Raw genomic sequence first — 21,748 nt, 5'->3', positions numbered from 1 at the left:
TTGGGACCCCAGGATATCCCGATGTCCCACAGCACGCAGAGGTTCCAGTTTTGGGGTGCAGCTCTACAACCCCGCCAGCACCCCAATACGCTCAGATTTCAGGTGCAGGGCCCCGATGTCACGGCTCTGGCACCCCTCAGCACCCCAAACACGTCTGGTCTTGGGGTGCAGTAATGGGACCCCACAGCACCCCGATGTTCCAGATTTGGGGTGCAGCTCTGACAGACACCCCCCCAGCACCCCAACAGGCTCAGCCTTGGGGCTCCCACCCGCTCTGACGTACCCAGCTTTGGGTTGCGGCCCTGAGACCCCCCCCCAAACTGTCACCGCTCTCCGGAGCAGCAACTGGAGTCCCTGGGGCCCCCGCCACTCCCTGGGCCCCTCCCACCCGGCTCCACCCACCAACCAAATCCCGCCCACCCCCGTGGCCCCTCCTGCCAGGCTTCACCTATCAATCATAGTCGGCCCACCTCTACAGGCCCGCCCACCCGGCTCCATCCACCAATCACAGCCCGCCCACTCCCGTGGCACCGCCCCCGGGCACGGCAGCGGCGTGACCCCTGTGCGAGCGGACAGCGACACGAGGCGGGGGGCATCCCCAAAAGGGTCCCAACCCCCCTGCCCCTGAGGTCCCCTCCAGGCCAGTGGGGTCCCACCCGTGACTCCCACCCCCCAGAAACAGGCGGGACACGCAGAGTGGCCTCCAGTGGCTTGGATTGGGGTGCCCCTTGGGGACACTGGGGAAAGGGGACATGGGGGTCAGTGGGACACACAAGGGTAATTGGCGGGTACAGAGTGACACGGGGGGGACCAGGGCCCAAGGAGACTTGGGGGTCACCGGAAGGGATAGATAAGAAGGACACCGGGGTGACCAGAGGGGACGCAGGGGTGAGCAGAGGGGACACGGGACAGAGGTGGCGATGGTGATGGCTACTGGCTGCTGTACTCTGGCAGCTGGTTCTTGGTGGGGTCTGGCTGGATGAAGATACCTGGAAGAGATGGGTGAGGGTCAGGCTGGGTGTGTCCCTCTCCAAAGTGTCCCCAAAGGGGTCCCCATCCTCACCAGTGGCCCGGGCATGCACTGTGTCCCCATCAGCGCTGCGGACGTGGCCCCCGACGAAGAGCTTCCGTCCCTCGGTCCTCTCTGTGTGTCCCTCCACCAGCAGCACAGTGCCCAGCGGGACAGGACTGGTGTGGACACACACAGCACGCTTCAGGCCACCACTGTCACCCCAGAGGGTCCCCACCCTCTGTGTCTCCCCCCCAGGTGACACTCACACCAGGTAGTCAATGTTCAGGTTGGCTGTCACCACCTTGCCGGCCTCTGCCAGGGCGCAGATGCCCAGCGTGGCATCGACGATGGTGGCGATGGCACCGCCGTGGATCAGGCTGCGTGGGGGGCAAAGGAAGGGGGCAGGCCGTCAGCGCCAGCAGGGTGGTGGGGACAGGGGGTGGTGGCAGCGAGCGTGACACTCACCCGGGGTACCCCTCCAGGTAGGGCCCTGGCTGGAGCAGGCAGAGCAGGCGGCGCTCGGTGGCATTCAGGAACATGGCGAACTCGAAGCCAGCTCCCGCGGCCTCGATGGCGCGCAGGAAGAGCCGCGTGTCCCCCGGCAGCTGGCCGCGGGGGGCCCTGGGGACACCCTTGGGCAGGTGCTGGATGCCGCGGCGGTAGGAGGGCAGCCGCAGCCAGGCGCCGTCGGCGGTCATGGCGAGCAGGCGCTGGTAGTGGCGCCGCATGGGCTCGCTCCAGCTGCTGTTGGGCACCGCCAGGTCCTGCGGGGGCTCCGCCGGCGGCCTGGAGCAGGGGCGGCAGGGGACGCAGGGCCGGCCAGTGGCAGCCAGAGCCCGCGGCACCGCCACCGCACCGCGCTGCCACATGCAGGTCATGGCAGAGCCGCTTGGTTGGGCCGGCAGTGGTGGCACAGCCAGCTGGTGGGGCCACCAATGATGCCACACCCAATGGCTGGGGCAGCAGCGATGGCACAGCCGGGGGAGGGAGGGGGGGTGAGTCACTGGTGATGCCACATCTGGTCGGTGCAGCCACCAGTGACGTCACACACAGTTGCTGGGGTCACCAGTGACGTCACAGCCAGCCGCTTGGGTCACTGCTGCTGTCACACCCGGTCGCCTGCTGTCCCCGTCCGCGCCGCTGCTGTCCCTGCCGCCACACAGCCCTGACGTCCGGGGTGGGGCAGTGACGTCACGCCGGTGTCCCGCCTCCCCAGGCACCCCCGGCTCCCGCTCCCGGTCCCTGTGCCCTCCTCACTCGGTCCCGGTCCCGGTCCCGCACGGCCCCAGGCGCGCTCTCGCAAGGTCAGCACGGCCACGCCCCGGTGACGTCAGCACGGGGGCGGGGCCTGCGCCGTTCCGGAACGAGCCACACCCCCGGGGAGTCCTGCCCGGACGTTATGAGCAGCTGTAGAGCCCTATAGATCCGCTATGGACACCTATTGATCTCCTATGGACACCCTGCAGACCTGCCACAGACCCCTGCGGACACACGGAGCCCCTACAGAGACCTATGGAGCCCTAGGGTGCTCCTGTAGGTCCCTGCAGAGGCCTATGCAGCCCATACAGACCCTCTCTAGACCCCTATGGATCCTCTGTAGGTAGGGGGGGTGGGGGGGTGTTCACCTATATGCCCCTTCAGACATGCATGGAATCCATATAGATCCTCTGCAGACTCCTATGGAACCCATATCGATCCCCTATAGACCCCTGGGGACCCCTGTGCAGCAGCAAAGAGCCCCTACAGAAGCCTGTGCACACCTGGGGACCCCCTACAGACCACCCCCCTGCCCCAATGGACGTGGCACTTGGTGCCATGGTCTAGTTGTGAGGTCTGTCGAGACAGGTTGGACTTGATGATCCTTGGGGTCTCTTCCAACCTTAGTTACACTGTGAGACTGTGATCTATAGACACCTATGGAACCCCAGGGTGACAGAGACCCTAAGGGCACCCCAGGGGGACAGGGACCTCAAGGAGCCCTTGATGGGGGTCCCAAAGGGACAGGGACCTCACGGGGACCCCAGGGTAACCTGAGGAGACAGAGACACCAAGGGGGACCCCTAGGAGACCTGCGGGTGGTGTGGACATCAAGGGTGACAGGGACTCCATAGGGAGCTTGGAGACCCTGAGGTGAGGGGCACCCCAGGGTGGTGGGAACCCTGGGGTACTGGGGACCCCAAGGGGACTCCGGGATTATGTGGACCCTGGTGGGACAGGGACCCCAATAGAACTTGAGGGTGACAGGCACCATGGGGTGACCCCAGGGTGATGGGGACTCCATGGAGACCTCAGGGTGAGTGAGACACCGAGGGGTCAGGGACCCCAGGGCAGAAGAGACCCCAGGGTGATGGGGGGCCCCAGGGGGCCTCCAGTGTGATGGTGACCTCAGGGTGACAGTGACCCTGGGGTGATGCCAGCAGGGATGGTGACCCCAAGAAACGAGGCCATGCCAGCATCATACAAAACACCTTTACTGGGGGGGGAGAGGGGGGGCAGCACCCACAGGTGGGTGAGGGGGCACCCAAGCTTGGTGGAGCAGTGCCCACAGGTGGTGGGCTACGAGGGCAGCACCCATGGGCGGCAAGGGGCACCCATGGGCGGGGCGAGGGGCACCCGTGGGGGCTGCCCTCACTTCCTGCCCTTCTGCTTCATGTGCAGCACGAAGTAGTCGTTGCAGGCGATGGTCAGCCCGGCCACCAGCGAGAAGAAGCCCTGGAAGCCCACGCGGCCGTCCCGGCACTGGTCCAGGTCCTTCATGATCTTGTCCAGGGCCATGGGGTCCCTCTGGTTCTGTGGGGACAGCTTGTGAGGGGGGCACAGGGGCGAGTGGGACAGGGACAGAGGGGGGACAGGGAGAGAGGGGTGGGTTGGGGGCCAGGGGCTCAGGGCTCCCCAGGGCAGTGCAGCGGGGTCCAGCCTCAGTGTGTGCAGGGTCTGGTCCTGGGGTGCTGTAGGGCCTGAGCCCGGGATGCACAGAGGCCAACCTGGGGGTGCTGTAGGGGGGTCCTGGGCTGCTACAGGGCCTGACAGAGGGGTGCTGGACCCCAGGAGCCAGGGAGGGCTGCCACAGGCTGCAACCTCAGGTACCACAGAAGCCAACAGCAGGTGTGGCACTCCAGGCTGTGCCCAGGGCTCTCTGTGCCCCAGTGCCCACAGGTGCCAGCCCAACAGGTGCCCCCACCTCCAGGAAGCCTGGCAGCTCCTTCTCCATCAGCGCCCGCAGCTCCTCCTTGCCCAGGTGGTTCTTGTCCCCTGCGTACTTGTGGAAGGTGAAGAGCAGAGTCTCCATGGCGTGCTCCATCTGCGAGGGCATGGCTGCGGGGGTCCTGGGGGGAGGTCACCACTCAGCGACCCCCCCACGAACCCTCCTTCAATCCCCCTCCCTCTCAACCCCCCCAGCCGGCGCCGGGCACTGCTCATCACACTCTGAGCGGTTTTCCAGGCGCTGGGAATGACTCAGCGGTGGGGGGGGGGGGAAGTGCGAGGAGAGGGGACACGCCCGGGGGGAGGAGGGGGACGGGACACATCCTGAGGGTGTGGTCTCTGCGTGTGTCCTCCCCCCCGGCTATGGAACACCCCTGGGGAACCCCATTGCGCAAGGCCCCCCCCCGCCCCCTGGGTGGGGCCATGCTGAGGCAGCTTTCCCGGGGGGGGGGGGGCTCTGATGGAGCACCCCCCAAAATAGCCTCCCCCCAGGTGTGACACCCCCCTCCCATCATTTTGGGGCCAGGCAGAGGTGGGGAGTGGTGCAGAGTGGGGACATGCCTGGCCCCATGTCCCCCCCGCCTGGCCCCCTGCCCCCCCCGCCCTGTACCGCTGAAACAGGAACACACCGGGGGGGGCCTGAGGGGGGGTTCAGGACTGGGATGTGCTGGGGTCCCCCCAGCTCAGCATTGGGGCCCCCCGCAGGCTGGCCTTGGTGTTGCGTGCCCCCTCCCTCCGCGGGGTGTGGGGTTGGGTCCCCTTTTAACGGGGGGGGGCCCAAAATGGGTTTCACACCAAAGAGAGGTGCAGAGTTGAGCCCCCCAAAAGTGGGGTTCGGGATTGAGTCCCCCCTAAAGAGTTGCACAGGATTGAGCCCGCCAAAAGTGAGGTGCAGGGTTGAGTCCCCCCAAAGTGGGGAGCAGGGATGGGCCCCCCTGAGATGCAGAATTGCCCCCACCAAAGCGGGGTGCAAAATTGAACCCCCCCAAAAGGAGGCGCAGGGTTGAGCCCCCCAGAAGGCTGCAGCCCGGGGCCACCCCGCCGGTACTCACGGCCGGTGCGGTGCGGTGCGGAGCGGAGCGGTGCGGAGCGGGCAGTGGCCGGGGCGCGGCACCGCCCGGGATAGGCACGGCGGGGGCGGGCCGGAGGGGGGGCACCGGGAGGGGGGCACCGGGGCGGCCCCGCTGACTCACCCGCTGCCGCCCGGCCCCGCTCCTCCGCCTTAGCCCCCCCCACAACGGGACCCTCCCGTCCTGCCCCACTGCACCCTCTAGACCCCCCGGGCCTCCCCCCACGGGGACCCTCCTGCCCCCTCTGGACTCCCCCAGGGACCCTCACCCCAAGCGGGACCCCCGTCCTGCACACCCCCCGCCCGGGACCCTCCTGTCCTAACCCTGAGACCCCTCCAGCCCCCTCCTTTTCTCGATCCCTGCTCCCCTCCCCCCCCGGGCCCCTCCTACCTTGCCCCCCATTGCTCCCCCACTCCTCCCCAGGACCCCCCTCCCCCAGTTTCTGTCCCTCGGACACTTCCCCCCACCTGGCGCGTGCAGACTTAATTAGCACTAATTGGTTGCCGAGGCGGCACCCGGCGCGTGCCGGGGCACCCTCACCACCCCCACAGCACCCCGAGGCGGGGGGGGGGGGGCAAAGGTGAAGGGCGAGGCAGGGCCGGGGGCCCCCCCTCCACCCATGGGTGCGCCTGGCACCGGCTGCAAGGTCAGGGCGAAGGGCGGGACTGGCACCGGGGTGGGGCAGGACCCCTCCCCTTGTCCCCATGCCCCCCCCCCCCTTGGCCCCCAGGTACCCTCAAAGACACTTCCCCCTCCCACCCCCCAAAAGTGTCCCCATCAATCCCACTCGTCCTCAGGGCCCCGCCAGGGACCCCCTTGCAGACAAGGCATCCTCCCCCCGGCACCCCTAAACACTAAGGGTGTTCCCCCCTGCCCCCCACACCAAAGGACCCCATTGGCCCCACTGCCCCTCCCACCCCCCCCGTTTCCCTATGACCCCTCCTTGTTCTCATGGCCCCCTCCTGTCCCTAGATCACCCCTCCCCCTTCCTGAGCTAACCCCACGGGCATCCCCTTCCTCACAGAAACACCCCCCCACCAAGTCTCCAGACACACCCAAAGAGCCCCCTCCTCAAAACCCAGAGACAGCGCCCCCCAACACCCGTCCCCCGCGCCTCCTGGCACTCTGCCCTTACTCAAGATGGCGGCGGTCCCTCATGATCCACAATGGCCGCGAAGCCACGCCAGGAGGACCCCGACTGCCCTTTCCTGAGATGGCGGCCCCACTGCCACATGATCTAAAGGCGTGGCGGGTTTGCCATCTTGCCCTTATCCAACATGGAGCCCGTTTGCCTACGCTTCTAAAGAGACTGAAGGCAGTGACAGATAACCCGGATGGCCCCTCCCTCTTGCCCTTATCTAAGATGGCCCCTAGGCCCCCAGCTTTCCTAATAGGAGTGAGGGCAAAGAGGAGAGTGGGGTCCGGATGTGGGTGGGGCCGTGCTGCCGGATGTTGCGTCACTGCGTAAGCTGCGGCGGCCGCCTGCGAGCAGGGAGGGGAGCGGACGGAGCCAACATGGCGGCGCCGAGCCTGGGCCGGCCGTGACGGGGAGGCCTCGGCTCCCTCAGCCCAGGCAGCCCCACAGCGTCAGCGGGGCAGGCACAGCGCAGCGGGGGCCAAGCCGCCGGGCATGGCGGGGGCGGAGTGAGGGAGGCTTAGCGGTCCCTGTGGGTGCGGTACGGGCCCAGGCCACCCCCTCCCCAGCCTCTCGGCGCGGCCCGGTACCGAGCAGAGAGCGTGGGACAGGCCTTGGGCACTCGGGGGATGGGGGCCTAGCGGGGCCGCAGAGCTGTGGCCCCGCTCTCCTCGGCAGCCCGCGGAGCTCCCCCTCCTAGGACCGGCTGCTTCTCGCCGCCTTCCCCTTCGCCGTTCCCGGTGCCTTGCGGGGGAGCACGGGGCCGATCCCCAGCGACCGATCCCCGAGAACGGCCGAGTGCCACCCCCCAGGCTACGGGAGGAAGGCTGGAGCCGGGCTGCCGGTGACAGGCAGGAGCCGGGGTTGAGGCTCCCCTCGCGCGGGTCACTTGGTGCTGGGTTTTGGGGCAGCTTTAAGCTGAGCCTCGGAGCCTCGGGAGGTTTGATTCTGGGGCTGTCTAATACAAACGTAGAGGTTGAGCTGGAGCAGCTGGGCCTGGCTTAAGGTGCTGGAGCGCCGCAACTGTGAGTAAAGGCAGAGGGAGAAGGGATGGGCCGGGATTTGAAGGGATAACCTGGCTCGAACGCTCTGCCCTGGGCTGCAGTTCGTGCCGGAGCTGCAGAGCTTTAAGGTGCTCTGAGCCCATCACTTGCACCGGTGACGGCCCTGTGATAGCTGGGGGACAGTGGACTGCTCCTTAGGATGGTGGCTTTAGGGGAGAAATGACCTAAAGAGCACAGGGAGAGCCCTGGACCTTCCCCTCCCTCTTCCCCACCTCAGTAAATTATTAAATATATATAGAAGAAAAATTGAAAGGGTTTTTGGGATAAAAAATTCAGGAAGGCTTCTGGAGAAGTCAACCCCAGCTGGAATCCAACCCTGGAAGTTTGGCTGCTGGGCTCCCGGAGCCAGACCTGAGCCCCTGGAGGAGCTTCCCTGGGCTCCCTCGGGTGGTTTCCTGAAGAGCCCAGGGGGCAGAAGAGAGCTCCGGAGCGCTGCTGCCTGCCTGCTGCTCTCCCGGGGCCGGCAGGACCCCCGGAGCTCCTGGCCCAGGTGGGTGTCGCTCGGGGGGTTGCTTCTCCTCACCTTCTGCCCTTCCTCCTTCACCCTGCGGCCCGGGGTGGGTCTGGGATGGAGCCTGCGATTTGCTTCCTGCTGTGCTGCTCTGGGAGCTGAGGTTGGAGCCCTGGGGCTGCCGTGGAGGGGCCCTGGGGGGTGGCAGCCGGCTGGCACTGCCCAGCTGCCGTGGTGGCCATGTCCCTGCCGGGGCAGGGAGCAGCTTTGGGGCTCAGTCCCAGGGTTTGTGCCCAGCCCGTGGCTGTGGTTGGCTCCAGCACTGTTCCCACTGCTCCTTCCCAGTGCTCCCAGCAGGAACTGGGGGGGGGGGGGAAGGTGGGGGGACTGTGGTGGTGGTGCTGGGACTGAAGGTCCTGGTGGCTGTTTGGAGGCTGGGGGCTGAGTGAGGTTGTGATGGGCTGAGGTGAGAAGAACTTGGGAGCTGCTTCCAGAGCTCAGATTCCTCCTCCCAGGCTAAATCCTTGCACCAGGAGCTCCCAGCTGGCACAGCTCTGCTCCTGGGCTTGCTCTGGGTGGTGATGCAGTGGCTTGAAAGCTTCCTCCCTCTCCCCACCTTCTTCTCCTCCTCTTCCTCCTCCAGCCTTCCCCCCACCCCGGGCTTGGCTCCTCCTGGTGCTTTACTGGGCTGGGCTTTGCTTCATGGTTTGCCCTGGCCTGGCTGAGGAGGGTGGCTGCTGCTCAGCCCTGTGGGTGTTGGCCCTGCTCAGAGCTCTGCTGTCTGCTCCCCAGCGCTGGAAGGTCAACCCCCAGCCCCCACTCCCCCCCAGGGAGACCACTTCTGGATTCTTCTTGGTTCTTCTCAGCTCCCTTTGCATTCCTCCTCCATCACCCCCCCCCCCCCCCCCCCAGCTTTCTCATTCTTCTTCTCCAGCTCTGGGTCCCAGCCCTGTGCTGGGACAGGGACTGAGGTGAATTGGGGAACTCCTGGGACTCTGGGATCATTTCCCAGCTGTGTGTCCCACAGCCCTCTCCCCACCCCCCCCAGAGCAGCTGCGTGGCCTCAGGCAGCAGCTCTGGAGCTTGGGGCACATCCAGGAGGAGAGATTTGGTGCTGGGCTGGGAGTGCAGGGGGGCATGTGCTGGCACAGCCTGGTTTGTGCTCCAGGCTGGAGGAGGAGGGGAGGGAATGTCCCTGGTGCCCGTGGCCCCTGTGGCTGGGGTGGTGAAACCAAAGCAGTTCAGGACTGGACCAGGATAGGCAAACTGGTGCTGGGTCCTGGTGCTGGCCCAGGGCTCGTTGCAGCTTGGCTGCTGCTGGCTCCAGGGCTCAGCACCAGGCTCAGCACTGGAGCTGCTGGATCCCTCCAGCCCCTGGGGAGGATTTGATGCTCCCAGAGCCCTCTGGGACATCCCTGGGCTTGGGGACCCCTCTGCCCTCCTTGTCCCCCATTCCCAGGGCCACCAGCAGCTCATCTTGCACCCAGAGCCCTTCAGCTCCCCTGAGGAAAATCCCTGGGTCTGGGGTCTGGGGTCTGGGGGGGCTCTTTGTGTGCTGCACCCCTGCAAGCTGCAGGCAGGGACGAGCCAGCAGCGAGGGGAAGCTGGGATCCATTCCAGGAAGCTGGAATCCCCAGCTTGGGAATAAGTTCAGCAGCTTGTTGTGGGTTTGGGTGGTGCCTCTGGAAGGAGTTATCCACCCCCAGCCCCCCCTGCCCTGATCCTGCTGGGATTCCTCCTGCACCACACACAAAGTCCTGGCTGTGTTCAGGCAGCACAATCCTAAGGCCTCCTCCCTGCCACAGATTCCAGGCTGAGAAGCCAAAGATCCCAAATCCTGCTGCTGCTCCTGCAGGAAGAGGAAGCTGCTCTGAAAGGCTCCAAGTCAGGCAGGGATCCTGGGGCCCAGGTTTTGGTGGCTGCTGGTTGCCTGTTGCTGGCTCTTGAGCCTGGGTGGGAATTCCTCCCCACCCCCCCGCAGGGTTTGTGGCACCTGAGGGCTCCCTTCCCTCTCCTGGAACCTTCTGAACCTCCCCAGGGATGTTCAGGGGGCAGGGTGGGGGCTGGGAGCCCACCCGGGGGGGCTTTGCTTTGGGTTTTCCTCCTTCAGCTCCAGGCTGTCTGTGCCAAGAATCTCCTCCCTGCCTGCGGGCAGCAGGGTCTGGCCTGGAGCCCTGCCCAGCCCTGGGCTCGCTTCAGCCACTGGGTGCTGGGAATCCAGCCCCCCCTGGGCTCCTGGGGGGCTCCTGGGGGCTCCTGGGGCTGCAGTGACTCACTGGAAGCCTGGAGACTCCCTGGAGCTTCCCATGTTTATTGCTGCTGTTTTGGGAACTGTAACCAGGGGAAGTGGCTCTGGAGCCAGAGCTGGGATGGGGGCAGGGCAGGGCAGGGCAGGGCCACAGTCAGGCAGGGCAGGGCCTGGGCTGGGCAGGGCAGGGCAGGGCCCAGGCCGGGCAGGGCAGGGCAGGGCCCAGGCCGGGCAGGGCTGCAGTCAGGCAGGGCGGGGCAGGGCAGGGCCCAGGCCGGGCAGGGCAGGGCAGGGCCCAGGCCGGGCAGGGCAGGGCAGGGCCCAGGCCGGGCAGGGCAGGGCAGGGCCGCAGTCAGGAGGCACAGGAGCTGCTTTACTGCAGGTGCTGCCCCCAGCCCAAGCCCTGGGATGTGCTTTGTGGGGGCTGCAGCCCCCCAGGCATCCCTGGGGAGCTCTGGAGCTCACTCCCAGCCTTGTTGGCGTCGCTGTCATCCCAGCCACAGGTGACAGCCTGGTGTCACCTGCCTGCTGTGGGCCCCTGCTCTCTGGGGCTGGTGCCTGTGGCTCTCAGGGGAGCATTGGGGCTGCTGGTGACAGTGGGGTGCTGAGGACCTTCCCGGGGTGGGGTCTGGCCCCGGGTGAGGAACCGGCTGAGCAGGGGCAGGGAGCTCCGGAGCCGGTCTGACCAGGGCTGCTCTGCTCCAGCCTGGGAGCCAAGCAGGTTGGGACCTGCTGAGCAGCTGCTCCCTTCTGCCTTGGGCCTCCCCTCTTGCTCTTGGGTCCCTGGTTGGGAGCAGCAGGTGGAAGGGGGGGGGGATCCAACCTCCCTCCTCTGCTGAGACCCCCCCCCTGCAGTGCTGGGGCATCTCTGGGGGCCTCAGCACAGACAGGGACCTGCTGGAGCAGGGCCAGAGGAGCCCACAGCCACGGTGGGAAGGCTGGAAGCCCTCTGCTGAGAGGCCAGGCTGAGAGAGGCCAGGCTGGGAGAGCTCAGCTGGGAGAGGGCTTCAGGGAGACCTTCTGGAGACCTCCCAGTGCTGAGCAGAAAGCTGGGGACAGACCTCTGAGCAGGGCCTGTGGAGGCAGGACAGGGTGGGGCATGGTCTGGAACTGCAAGAGGGAGATTGGGAGTGGAGAGAAGGGAGAAGTTCTTCACCATGAGGCTGCTGAGGCCCTGGTCCAGGCTGCCCTGGGAGCTGGGGGCTGTCGCATCCCTGGAACCATTGCAGCTGAGGTAGTCTGAGGCTGGGAGCAGGCTGCTGTGCTGGGAGATGTCCTTGGCCCTGGGCATGATCCTCAAAGGCCTCTTCCCTTCCCACCATTCAGGGCTTTGTTCCCATGGCAGAGGCTGGGACCTGGGAGCACCCCTGGCTGGGGGGGGGGGGGGGAGCCCCAGGCAGGGGCTTGGTGCTGGTGTGGGGGCAGCAGAGTTTTGTTGGGGGTCAGGAGTGAGTCAAGGATGCACTGCAGAGCCGCTCTGCCGGAGGGTGGGGAGACCCCCCGGAGGCCTGGGGAGACCCCCAAAGCCCAGTAGGAGCCAAGGCTGATCCCCGTGAGGGACAGGACCTGGGTGAGGTTGCTCGGAGCCCCCAGCGCGGCACAAGGGTTGGGCTTAGAAGGAGCCTGCGGAGCTCTTCTCCAGCAGGGCCAGCACCCGGCCGAGGCTGCCCCTGGGGAGGCTCCAGCGGAGGGGAGGGGAGGCCGAGCGCCGGGGCCCCCCGCCGACCCCCCGCTCCCTCCTGTGCCGCAGGCGGGGCCATGGCCGCCCCCAAGCGGCGCCGCGGGCAGGCCTGGCCGGAGGAGGGCGGCGAGGGCGAGCACGGCCTCTACAGCCTGCACCGCATGTTCGAGGTGGTGGGCTCGCAGCTGACGCACCGCGACGTGCGCGTCCTCTCCTTCCTCTTCGTCGACGTCATCGACGACTACGAGCGCGGCCGCATCCGCGGCGGCAGGGACTTCCTGCTGGCGCTGGAGCGGCAGGGCCGCTGCGACGAGAGCAACCTGCGGCAGGTGCTGCAGCTGCTGCGCATCATCACCCGCCACGACCTGCTGCCCTACGTCACGCTCAAGAGGAGGAGGGCCGGTCAGTGACCCCCCCGGGGTGACCCCTGAGACCCCCACCCTGGGACCCCCCCTGGTCCCCGAGACCCTCCCCCTGCCCTGGGGGTGCTGACCCCTGAGACTCCCCCCGCTGCCCCGACCCCCATGGTGATGACCCCCGAGACCCTCCCCCCGCCCCCAGGGGTGCTGACCCTTGAGACACCTTCCCCCCACCCTGGCCCTGAGACCCTCCCCCTGCCCCAGGGGTGCTGACCTCTGAGACACACACACCACACCCCCCACCAAGACCCAACCCCAGACCCGCAGCGTGATGACCCCTGAGACGCTCCCCCCGAGACATGCCCCCTGAGACCCCCTCCTGCTCCCCGGGGGTGCTGCACCTGGAGCCCCCCCAGGCTGCCCCGTGTGCCCCTCCTGCCCCGGGCTCCCACACCCCTGTGCCCACAGTGTGCCCGGACCTGGTGGATAAGTACCTGGAGGAGACCTCCATCCGCTACGTGACGCCGCGGGCCGCAGGGCGCAGCGAGCAGGGCCTGGCCCCCCCACACAAATCAGGTGGGGGCAGCGCAGGGCCTGGGGGGCTCCTGGGGGGCTTTGCTCCATGGGGATCTTGTCTGCTCCCCAGTGGCTTCCCCTCTGTCCCGGCCCAGCTGCCACCAGCCCCACACATGGGGGGGGAAGTTGAACTGGGGGGGCAGCTGCTGAGTCTTGGGGTGTCGTTTGGCAGGGGGGAGGGGTCCTCTCTTGGTCAAGGTTGGGGGGCACAGCTGGGCAGGAGGGGTGGCAGCGGTGGGACTGGAGCAGGATTTGGGGGGGGCTTTCCCCTTTGGTGGGGGGCAGGGGACAGTGAGGCAGGAAGCACCCCCAGGCTGTCCCAAGGGCTTGGGGTGCAGTGGGGGTCTCGGTGTCCCCTGATCCCTGTTCCCCCCCGCAGTGCCTCCCCACCACCCTGTGGTTTGCTGCTCCCCTGCCGGCCCCCAGCTGGGCCCCAAGCGGCCGGGGCGCGGCCGCAGCCTCCTGGGCGGCCACCGCAAGAGGAGGAAGTCTGCGACCCCAGACCCAAAGGAGAAGCAAACCTGCGGTGAGGCCGCTTGGGGGTGCAGGGGATGCTTGGAGGGGGTGTGGGGGTGCAGGGGAGTTGGGGAATGGGAGGGGTTGGGGGTACAGGGTGACCTTGAGGGTCCAACCCAACCCATTCCATGGTGATGATGGCGGGGGGGTGGTTGGAACTGGGTGCCCTCCATGGTCCCTTCCAAGCCATTCCACACCAACTTTGGAGGTCCCTTCAGCATCACCTTCTTTGTGCTCCCCCTCCCCAACCCGGGTGGGGCCGTGGCAGGGTGTGGCTTGCAGGGAGGGGCCATGGCAGGGTGGGGTTGGGGAGCTCCCGCCCCGCCCCTGGGGGGTGCTCCCTCAGCAGCTGCCTCTTGCCCCCGGCAGACATCCGCCTGCGGGTGCGCGCCGAGTACTGCCAGCACGAGACGGCGCTGCAGGGCAACGTCTTCTCCAACAAGCAGGACCCCCTGGAGCGGCAGTTCGAGCGCTTCAACCAGGCCAACACCATCCTCAAGTCCAGGGACCTGGGCTCCATCATCTGCGACATCAAGTTCTCCGAGCTCACCTACCTCGACGCCTTCTGGCGCGACTACATCAACGGCTCCCTGCTGGAGGCCCTCAAGGGAGTCTTCATCACGGACTCGCTGAAGCAGGCGGTGGGGCACGAGGCCATCAAGCTGCTGGTCAACGTGGACGAGGAGGACTACGAGGTGGGGAGGCAGAAACTGCTGAGGAACTTGATGCTGCAGACAGCCCCCTGAGGAGGCCACCGCCCGGCGAGGAGGGGGCAGGACTGGGCCCCCCGAGCCCCGCGGCCGGGGGGCGGCCTGGGGCTGCTCAGGCCACGCGCAGAGGGGTCGAGGTTGGCTCCCTGAGGCCTCTGCGGCCTTGGGGGGGTCAGGGTTGGCTCCCTGAGGCCTCTGCGGCCTGGGGGGGGTCAGGGTTGGCTCCCTGAGGCCTCTGCGGCCTTGGGGGGGGTCAGGGTTGGCTCCCTGAGGCCTCTGCGGCCTTGGGGGGGTCAGGGTTGGCTCCCTGAGGCCTCTGCGGCCTCGGGGGGGTCAGGGTTGGCTCCCTGAGGCCTCTGCGGCCTGGGGGGGGTCAGGGTTGGGCTGTTCAGGCAGCTTGGGCAGGGGACAAGTTTGGGCTCCTTGATGCTGTCACCTCAGAGGGCTCAGCTCTGGCTGCTCAACCAACTTGCAGAGCTCAGCTCTGGCTGCTTGGTGGTTTCCACAACCTTGGGGGGGTCAACCATGGCTCCAGGATGGCTTCTGCCACCTGGGGGGGTCCTTGGGAGGGGTTAACTTTGGCTCCTGGATGGTTTCCCCCAGCCTGGAGGCATCAACCTTGGCTCCTCAGCCAACCTGGGAGGCTCAACCTTGGCTCCTTGATGCTTTCCATCCCCTTGGAAGGGTCAACTTGGGCTCCTCAACCACCTTGGGAGGCTCAGCCTTGACTTGTGGAAGGTCCTGGCCCCCCCTGGGCCCCCCCTGGGCTCTGCTCCTTCCTTCCCTTGGCAGCTTTTCAGCTTGGGGTTTTTTGTTCATTCTTTTTGTTGTGGTTTTTGTTTTGGTTAATTATTTCCCCCTCCCCCCCCCCGGTTTTACTCTGAGAAGAGCCTGGAGGGAAGCCTCCAACCCCAGAGCCCTGAGGAGCACCTTGGAGATGTCCTCAGTGTCCTCCTCCTGCCCCTGCCCCTCCCCCTTGCTGCTTTGTTTTCCTTTGGCCCTTTTCCCTTCCCAGCCACAGCCAGGGCAGAGGCAGAGCCCCCCCGGGGCACCGCAGGGCCCTGCCTGCTGCCTCTGTCCCCTCTTCTGTCACCACCCCAAGGGGGGTCCCCCCCCACCCCAATCCCTGCCCCCCCTTTTCCTTGTCCCCGAGCTTGGGGTTCTCAGGAGTAAAACTTTTTCCCCTTGTGCCTTTGTGTCCCCCTCCCCTGGCTGGGGGGGGGCCCTTGGGGGGTGAGGGACCCCCCAAAATCCTCCTGCCCAGCCCCCCCCAAGGCCTTTTCCCCCCCCACCTCTGTCCCCCTTTATCAGTTGGAGACTGGGGGGGGGGCAAGGGGGAGCTGCCTGTTGCTGGCAGCAGGCAGCTGAGCCTCTGCCTGAAGGTGCTGGGGGTGGGGATAGAGGCCCCCCCAAAACAGGCTCTGCCCCCCCAAAATGACCAATTCCCCCCAAAAAAGGCCTTCCCCCCCATGGCCTTTGCCCCCCCAAAGTCTCACCCCCAGCCCCTCAACTGAGCATTGCCCCCCCCAATGCCCTTTGGGCCCCAGATTGACTCCCACCCCCCAGAATATTCATTGCCCCCCCCCCAGCGTCTTTTTCCCCCAAAAACGGAGTTTTGCCCCCAAAATTCTCACTCCTGCCCCCCAAGAATGGCCTTTTGCCCCCCAGCATTGACACTGCCCCCCAATGACACTTTTGTCCCCCAAATTGTCCTTCCCACCCCCCCAAAGTGACCATTACCCCCCCCAAGTGCCCCCCCCCCTTTCTTTTATTGGGGTCCCCCAGCCCAATTTTGCCTTCTTTTGCCTCAGTTTTTGCCCCCCCCCAGCTCTGAGGGGTGAGGAGGGGGTGGGGGGCACATTTTGGGGGGGCTCCTGGTGCGTGTGACCCTCCCCCAAACCCCTCCCTGCGCCCCCAAGCTCAGCCCTGGGCCTCATTTTGGTGTCAGTTCTGTGGATTTCTGTATTTTTTTAATCCCCCCCCCCCCCCCGTGTAGCTTTTTGGGGTTCTTGGAATAAAAACCTCTCCAGCAGCAGCCCCTCCCCCCCCGGCGTGGTGCCGCTGCCAACCCCCTGCCCACTGCCCCGGGGCTTAGGGGCCGGTGCCAGCGCCACGGCTTCCAGGGTGCCCACGGCCCCTGCCAGGGTTTCAGGGCGCAGCTGCCAAGCCCTTGGCCTCCAGGGTGCCGTAGAGGTCGTGGCGGCGGTGCCCCTGCACCGGCATCTGGCTGCGCACCAGCCGCAGGTAGCCAAGGTCGACCTCGGCGTAGCAGAGCCCAGGGCCCTCGTGGCACTGCGCCACCACCGCGCCCCAGGGGTCCACCACCATGGCGTGGCCGAAGGAGGTCCTGTGCCCATGGTTCTGCCCGGTCTGGGCTGCTGCCACCACGTAGCACTGGCACTCGATGGCTCGGGCCCGCAGCAGCACCTGCAGGGTCAGGAAGGGGGCACCTGGCTCCGGGCACCTGGCCCCGGGGCACCCCCAGGACGGAAGCCCCCCCGGGGCAGGCACTGAGGTTGGAGAAGAGCTCCCAAGGGCTTCCAGCCCAGCACCGACCCAGCCCCACCTCGGGCACCAGAGCCTGGCCCCAGCTGCCATGGGCCCTGCGGGGCTGGGGACTCCACCACCCCCCTGGGCAGCCTGTGCCAGGCCCTGAGCACTCCTGCAGGGCACAAATTGTCCTCGAGGCCAGCCTGGGCCTGCCCTGGCTCGGCCTCGGCTGCTGGCACCGGCACCCCCAGCTCCCCTTCTGCTGGGCACTTCCCACCCCGGCCTGGAGCCTCCTTGGGGTTGTTGTGACCCAAGGGCAGGACCCAGCCCTTGGCCTTGGTGCACCTCTGCCATGGCTCCAGCCCGGCCAGGGCCCTCTGCAGAGCCTCCAGCAGCTCCACTCCCCCCCAGCCGGGTGCCACCTGCCCCCACCCCAGGGAGCCTCCATCCCCTTCGCCCAGGGTGCCCCAAGCTCCCGTCGGGCCCAGAGCTGTGCCTCAGGCGCTCAGCTGTCACCGCAGGAGCTCAGCTTGGTCAGCCACGACCTGGCCCTTCCTCAGCCCCTCAGGCTGTGCACATCAGCGACCCTCAGCCCCTGCTGGCAGTGGGGAGGGGTCCAGGCCTCACCTCCCAGTGCGCAGAGCCGGTGGGGAAGGTGAAGGCCGAGGGGTAGGTGAGGAGCTGAGCCCCGGCGCGGCGCAGGGCCAGCGACACCTCCGGGAAGCGCAGGTCGTAGCAGATGCAGAGCCCAAGCTGCTGGGGACAAGGGACAGCAGTGAGGACAGGGAGAGGACGCTCAGGGACACCCCCGAGGCGTCCCCCCACCCCCCCTCACCCCTCCCCATTATGGGTACCTTGCCCACCGGGGTGTCCACCGGCGGCAGGATCTCGGCGCCAGGGTTGGTGAAGCTGCTCTCCCTCATGGAGACTCTGCCCTGCAGCTCCACGTCACACAGGTGAGTCTTCCTGTAGGCTGCCACCAGCGTCCCTGGGGACAAGAGGGTGGCACATGAGGCCCTGGGGACCCCCTCACCCCCCGGGTAAGGTGGGGCAGGGCTCACCTGCGGGGTCCAGCAGCACATGGCAGTTGTAGATGCGCTGCGTGGCCGCCCAGTCCTGGCCGCGCTCGTGGAAGCCCCCCAGGGACAGCCACACCTTGCACTCCCTGTGGACAGGGACCTGGTGTCACCCCTGCTCTGCTGGGGACCCCCCAGGACCACTGCTGGGGCTTGGATCAAGCAGGGCTACAGCTTGGTGCTGGGGTTGGGGAGCTGCTGTCCCTTGTGGCAACCCCAGAGGCTCCATCTTCACCAGCTCAGGCGTCACAGAAGGCCTCAGGCTGGAAGGGAGCCCCCAAGGACATCTGCCCAAACCCCCTGCAGGCAGCAGGGACACCTGCAGCCAGAGCAGGCTGCCCAGGGACACTGCAGGTCTGGCCTTGGATGTCTGCAGGGGCAAGGCCTCCACCACAGCCCTGGGCAATCTGTTCCAGTGTCTCCCCTGCCTCATGGTGCAGAACTTCTCCTGAGGACCAACCTAAATCTGCCCTGCTCCGGTTCCAAACCATTGTCCCTTGTCCATCACCCTAAGCCCTTCTGAACAGTCCCTCCCCAGCTCTCCTGGAGCTCCTTCAGCTACTGGAGGGCTGCCCTAAGGTCAGCCTGGAGCCTTCTCTTCTCCAGCCTGAACAGCCCCCAGCACCCCCAAAGTCCTTCCTGCAGGGCTGCTCTCAATCTCATCACCCCCAGCCTGCTTGTCCGGAGCCAGGTGCAGGACCTTGGCCTGGGCCTTGTTGCACCTCCTGAGGTTCTCCTCAGCCTGCCCAGGTCCCTCTGGGTGGATCCCACCCCTCACTCAGCCTCACCAGGCAGCTCGGTGCCAGCTGCAAACCTGCTGAGTGCCTCAGTCTGCCTGCAGCTGACGCTGCACAGACCCCTGAGGGCCACCACTTGTCCCCCACCTCCACCTGGACCCCAGGGCTTGTCCCCATGGTACCTGGCCAGCTGCATGTAGCGTCCCATGATGTCCCCATCCAGCCCCTCTGCCAGGCTGAGGGTCTGGGCAGTGCTCTCTCCGATGTAGTCGAAGCCCTCAGGGAGGAAGACGATGCTGGCACCGCGCCCTGCTGCCTCCCGCACCAGCCTGGCACAGGAGGCGAAGTTCAGCTCCTTGTCGGGCGTGGAGGTGACCTGGCACACGGCCACCAGGGGCTTCAGCCTGGGGGGACCCTCCATGGCCTGGGCTGGCTGCTGGGGGTGGTGGCACTGCGACACAGAGCCCCGGAGCTGGCACCGGGCACTGGCGGCGTGCCCGGAGCCCCTGCCCCGCGGGCCTGGGGGGCGCAGGAAGAGGCAGCGCAGGGGGGTCCTGGGCACTGCTCTCAGCCTGGGGTGAGGAGGGGGCATCAGGGCTGCTGCCACATCCCTGTGCCAGGGGCAGGGGGGCACACACTGTCCTGGGGGCACACATGGCCAGGGGGATGGTGCCAGCACCCATGCAGGGCACCCTGGGGGTGGCTGTCACAGGACAGGTCCTGCTGCGGCCCTACTGCCCCCAGGTCCGACCCAAACTGCCCCAAACCAGACCCAAACTGTCCCCAGCACCCCCAAACTGCCCCAAACCAGACCCAAACTGCCCCCAGCACCCCCAAACTGCCCCAAACCAGACCCAAACTGCCCCAAACCAGACCCAAACTGCCCCCAGCACCCCCAAACTGCCCCAAACCAGACCCCAACTGCCCCGACACCCCTGGGACCACCCAGCACCCCCACAACCTGCTCCCCGCCCCGGTCTCACCAACTCCCCTCAGTGGCCCAATTTACCCCAACCCTCCCCCCCTATTGTGCCCTGCACTCCCCAGCCGGCCCCCCCAGCCCCTCACGCCACCCCTGGCTCCCCCTGACTTCCCCCCCGGACCCCCCCCCAGGTGCCCCCGGCTCGTACATGCCCCACTGGCAGCACCGAGGGGATGAGGGCAAAGTCCCCAGGCGGTGCCCGTACTAAAGATGGCGCCGCTGCCCGCCGCCGAGCTGGCGCCCGGGTAGGCTCCGCCCCTTCCGGCGCAGACCGGATATGGGGCGGGGCAGGGGGGAAGATGGCGGACAGCGGGAAGGGGCGGCCGGGGGCTACGGCTGGGGGCAAAGCGCTGACAGCGGAGCAGGTCCGGGCCCGCGGCGCCCGGGGTGGGGTCGAGCGGGGCCCTGGCGCCGGCAGGAGGGACGCGAGGAGGCCTCGGGCACCGGGGAGGGGCCCTGGCGCGGGGGGCGTGCCTCCGGGCACCGTGGGTGCGGGGTCCCGGGCAGGGCCTTGGCACCGGGGGGGTCCTGGGCAGGCTTCGGGCACTGAGGGAGGGAAGAGCCGACCCTGGCACGGGCCCTGGCATCGAGGCCGGCAGCTAGAGCGGGGCCGGGGCACCGGCGCGGGTCTTCCCCTGGTACCGGTGGGGTCCTGAGCAGGCCTCGGGCACGGGTGGGGTGGCCCTAAGCCTGGGAGGGGGTCTCTGGCAAGGGCCCTGCCACCTGGGGGGGCCCCTGGCAGCGAGGGGGGTGTTCCTGGCCCTGGGTGGGGGTCTCCGGCCTTTGGCGGGGGTCGTATGGCCTTGGGAGAGGTTCTGGGCAGGGTCCTGGCAGCGGGGGAGGTCCCCTGGTACCGCTGGGGTCCCGGGCAGGCCTCGGGCACTTAAAGGGGGGAACACTGACCCTGGGCGGGGGAGATGTCCGCTGGCACCGAGGGGGTGTCCCTGGCCCTGCGGGGGCTCCGTGGCCTGGGGAGGGGTCCCTGGCGCCGTGCGGGGCTGCCGCAGCCCGCGGGGCTCAGCTGTGTCCTGCGCCGCAGGTGGTCACTCGCTTCAACCGGCTGCGGCAGGAGCAGCGCGGCCTGGCCTCCAAGGCGGCCGAGCTGGAGCTGGAGCTGAACGAGCACAGGTCAGGAGGGCGCTGGGCCGTGAGGGCCTTCATCACCCCTTCATCTCCTCCTCTTCCTCCTTCGCCACCTCCCCCTCATCTTCCTTTCCTTCTCCAGCGCTTTCCTCTCCTCTGAGCCCTTCACCTGCTCCTCTTCCCCCTGCTCCTCCCTTTCCTCACCTATTGCATCCCCCTGCTCTTCCTCCTGCCCCCTCTGCCCCCTGCTCGTCCCTGCCCCTCAGCCTGCTCCTCCCCCAGCCTGGTGATCGAGACGCTGCGGGAGGTGGACCCCACCCGGCGCTGCTACCGCATGGTCGGCGGCATCCTGGTGGAGCGGACGGTCAAGGAGGTGCTGCCAGCCCTGGAGAACAACAAAGAGCAGGTGGAGAGAGGCGGCCGAGGAACCCTCTGAGGACCTTCTCAGGGACCCCCTTTCAGCTCCCAAGCTGACCCCAGCCCCCCACTTTTTGTTCTGTCCCCCCCAGATCGGCAAAATCATCGAGACGCTGAACCAGCAGCTGCAGGCCAAGGGCCGGGAGCTGAACGACTTCAGGGAGAAGCACAACATCCGCCTGGTGGGGGAGGAGGACCCCAAGCAGCCCCCCAAAGAGGGCCCCGAGGGGGCTGGGGCCAAGGGGGGTGCTGCTGGGGTCTTGGTCTCGTAGCCCCCTGCCCAGATTTTCCCCTCACCCCCTTTGTATTGTGGCTTCCCTCAATAAACCTGGGCTGGGCATCCCCTGGGCACTGCTGGCTCTGGGCAGGGGCAAGAGGGGGTGCAGCTCTGGGGGGGCACCAAAATAGGGTTCCCCCCCCCAGTGTGTGCCCCATGGGGTGAGCTAAAGGTGGGGCTATGCTTTGGGGGGCAGAGGGGGGTGCCAGGTGGGGGCTTGGGGGGTGCCTGCCCTGGGGTGGGCAGGGCTGGGGGCAGGGGGAGAGAATTCCCCCCCCAGGGCTGAAGTGCTGGGGGGGGGAGGGGGGGGGGGTGTTCAAAATAAAGCGTGGCTGCCTCTGAGGGGACCCCAAAATAAGGGGGTGGGTGGCAGGGTGGGTGCCCACATCTTTGCTGTGGGGGAACCCCAAAACCAGAGTTGGATGCTTCTAAGGGACCCCAAAGTGATGGCCTGGGTGCCACGGGGGGGGTGCCTAAGTGTGGGTGTTGGGGGACCCCACGCTGAGTGGGGTGGGTGCCCACACGTGTGCTGCTGAGGGCTGGGGGCACCCCAAAAGGCAGGGACAGGGCAGGGAGGCAGGTCCCTGGGGACACCGTGGTGGCAGCGGGGAAGGTGCCACCAACCCCTGGGGCTGGCAGAGGTCGGTGCCGGCTGGCACA

At 67.3% G+C, this 21,748-nt stretch overlaps 4 protein-coding genes across 6 annotated transcripts; 1 reads left to right on the top strand and 3 right to left on the bottom strand.

Annotated features, from left to right (window-relative positions):
- Positions 1-455: 455 nt before the first annotated feature.
- Positions 456-1,890, bottom strand: LOC104296796 (acyl-coenzyme A thioesterase THEM4). The gene is made up of 4 exons (XM_054179202.1): positions 1,478-1,890; positions 1,279-1,389; positions 774-1,188; positions 456-560 (listed from the first exon to the last, which is right to left on the bottom strand). Exons 1-4 carry the CDS (start codon positions 1,888-1,890, stop codon positions 456-458), a joined length of 1,044 nt encoding a protein of 347 aa, XP_054035177.1.
- A 1,723-nt stretch (positions 1,891-3,613) lies between these two features.
- On the bottom strand, positions 3,614-4,338 carry S100A10 (S100 calcium binding protein A10). The gene is made up of 2 exons (XM_054179194.1): positions 4,194-4,338; positions 3,614-3,802 (listed from the first exon to the last, which is right to left on the bottom strand). The coding sequence occupies exons 1-2, from the start codon at positions 4,323-4,325 to the stop codon at positions 3,641-3,643; spliced, it is 294 nt and encodes a 97-aa protein (XP_054035169.1). The 5' UTR covers positions 4,326-4,338; the 3' UTR covers positions 3,614-3,640.
- Positions 4,339-11,934: 7,596 nt separating this feature from the next.
- DEDD (death effector domain containing) lies at positions 11,935-21,115 on the top strand. Of its 3 annotated transcripts, XM_054179191.1 has the most exons (7): positions 11,935-12,267; positions 12,693-12,800; positions 13,180-13,326; positions 13,686-14,011; positions 20,351-20,439; positions 20,677-20,800; positions 20,904-21,115. In XM_054179191.1, the coding sequence occupies exons 1-7, from the start codon at positions 11,943-11,945 to the stop codon at positions 21,081-21,083; spliced, it is 1,299 nt and encodes a 432-aa protein (XP_054035166.1). In that variant the 5' UTR covers positions 11,935-11,942; the 3' UTR covers positions 21,084-21,115. The 3 variants fall into 3 exon arrangements, with proteins under 3 accessions (XP_054035166.1, XP_054035168.1, XP_054035167.1); XM_054179193.1 differs by lacking the exons at positions 20,677-20,800; positions 20,904-21,115 and adding an exon at positions 20,537-20,600 and having other exon boundaries at positions 13,763-14,011; XM_054179192.1 differs by lacking the exons at positions 20,351-20,439; positions 20,677-20,800; positions 20,904-21,115 and having other exon boundaries at positions 13,686-14,082.
- On the bottom strand, positions 16,175-18,758 carry NIT1 (nitrilase 1). The gene is made up of 5 exons (XM_054179236.1): positions 18,512-18,758; positions 17,578-17,681; positions 17,371-17,504; positions 17,144-17,269; positions 16,175-16,453 (listed from the first exon to the last, which is right to left on the bottom strand). The coding sequence occupies exons 1-5, from the start codon at positions 18,748-18,750 to the stop codon at positions 16,175-16,177; spliced, it is 882 nt and encodes a 293-aa protein (XP_054035211.1). The 5' UTR covers positions 18,751-18,758.
- Positions 21,116-21,748: the final 633 nt, after the last annotated feature.

The sequence above is a fragment of the Dryobates pubescens genome (assembly GCF_014839835.1).
Source record: "Dryobates pubescens isolate bDryPub1 chromosome 41 unlocalized genomic scaffold, bDryPub1.pri SUPER_41_unloc_2, whole genome shotgun sequence".
NCBI classification, from domain to species: Eukaryota; Metazoa; Chordata; class Aves; order Piciformes; family Picidae; genus Dryobates; species Dryobates pubescens.
Note: the sequence above shows the minus strand (reverse complement) of the source record. Positions and strands in the feature narration are given on the sequence as shown.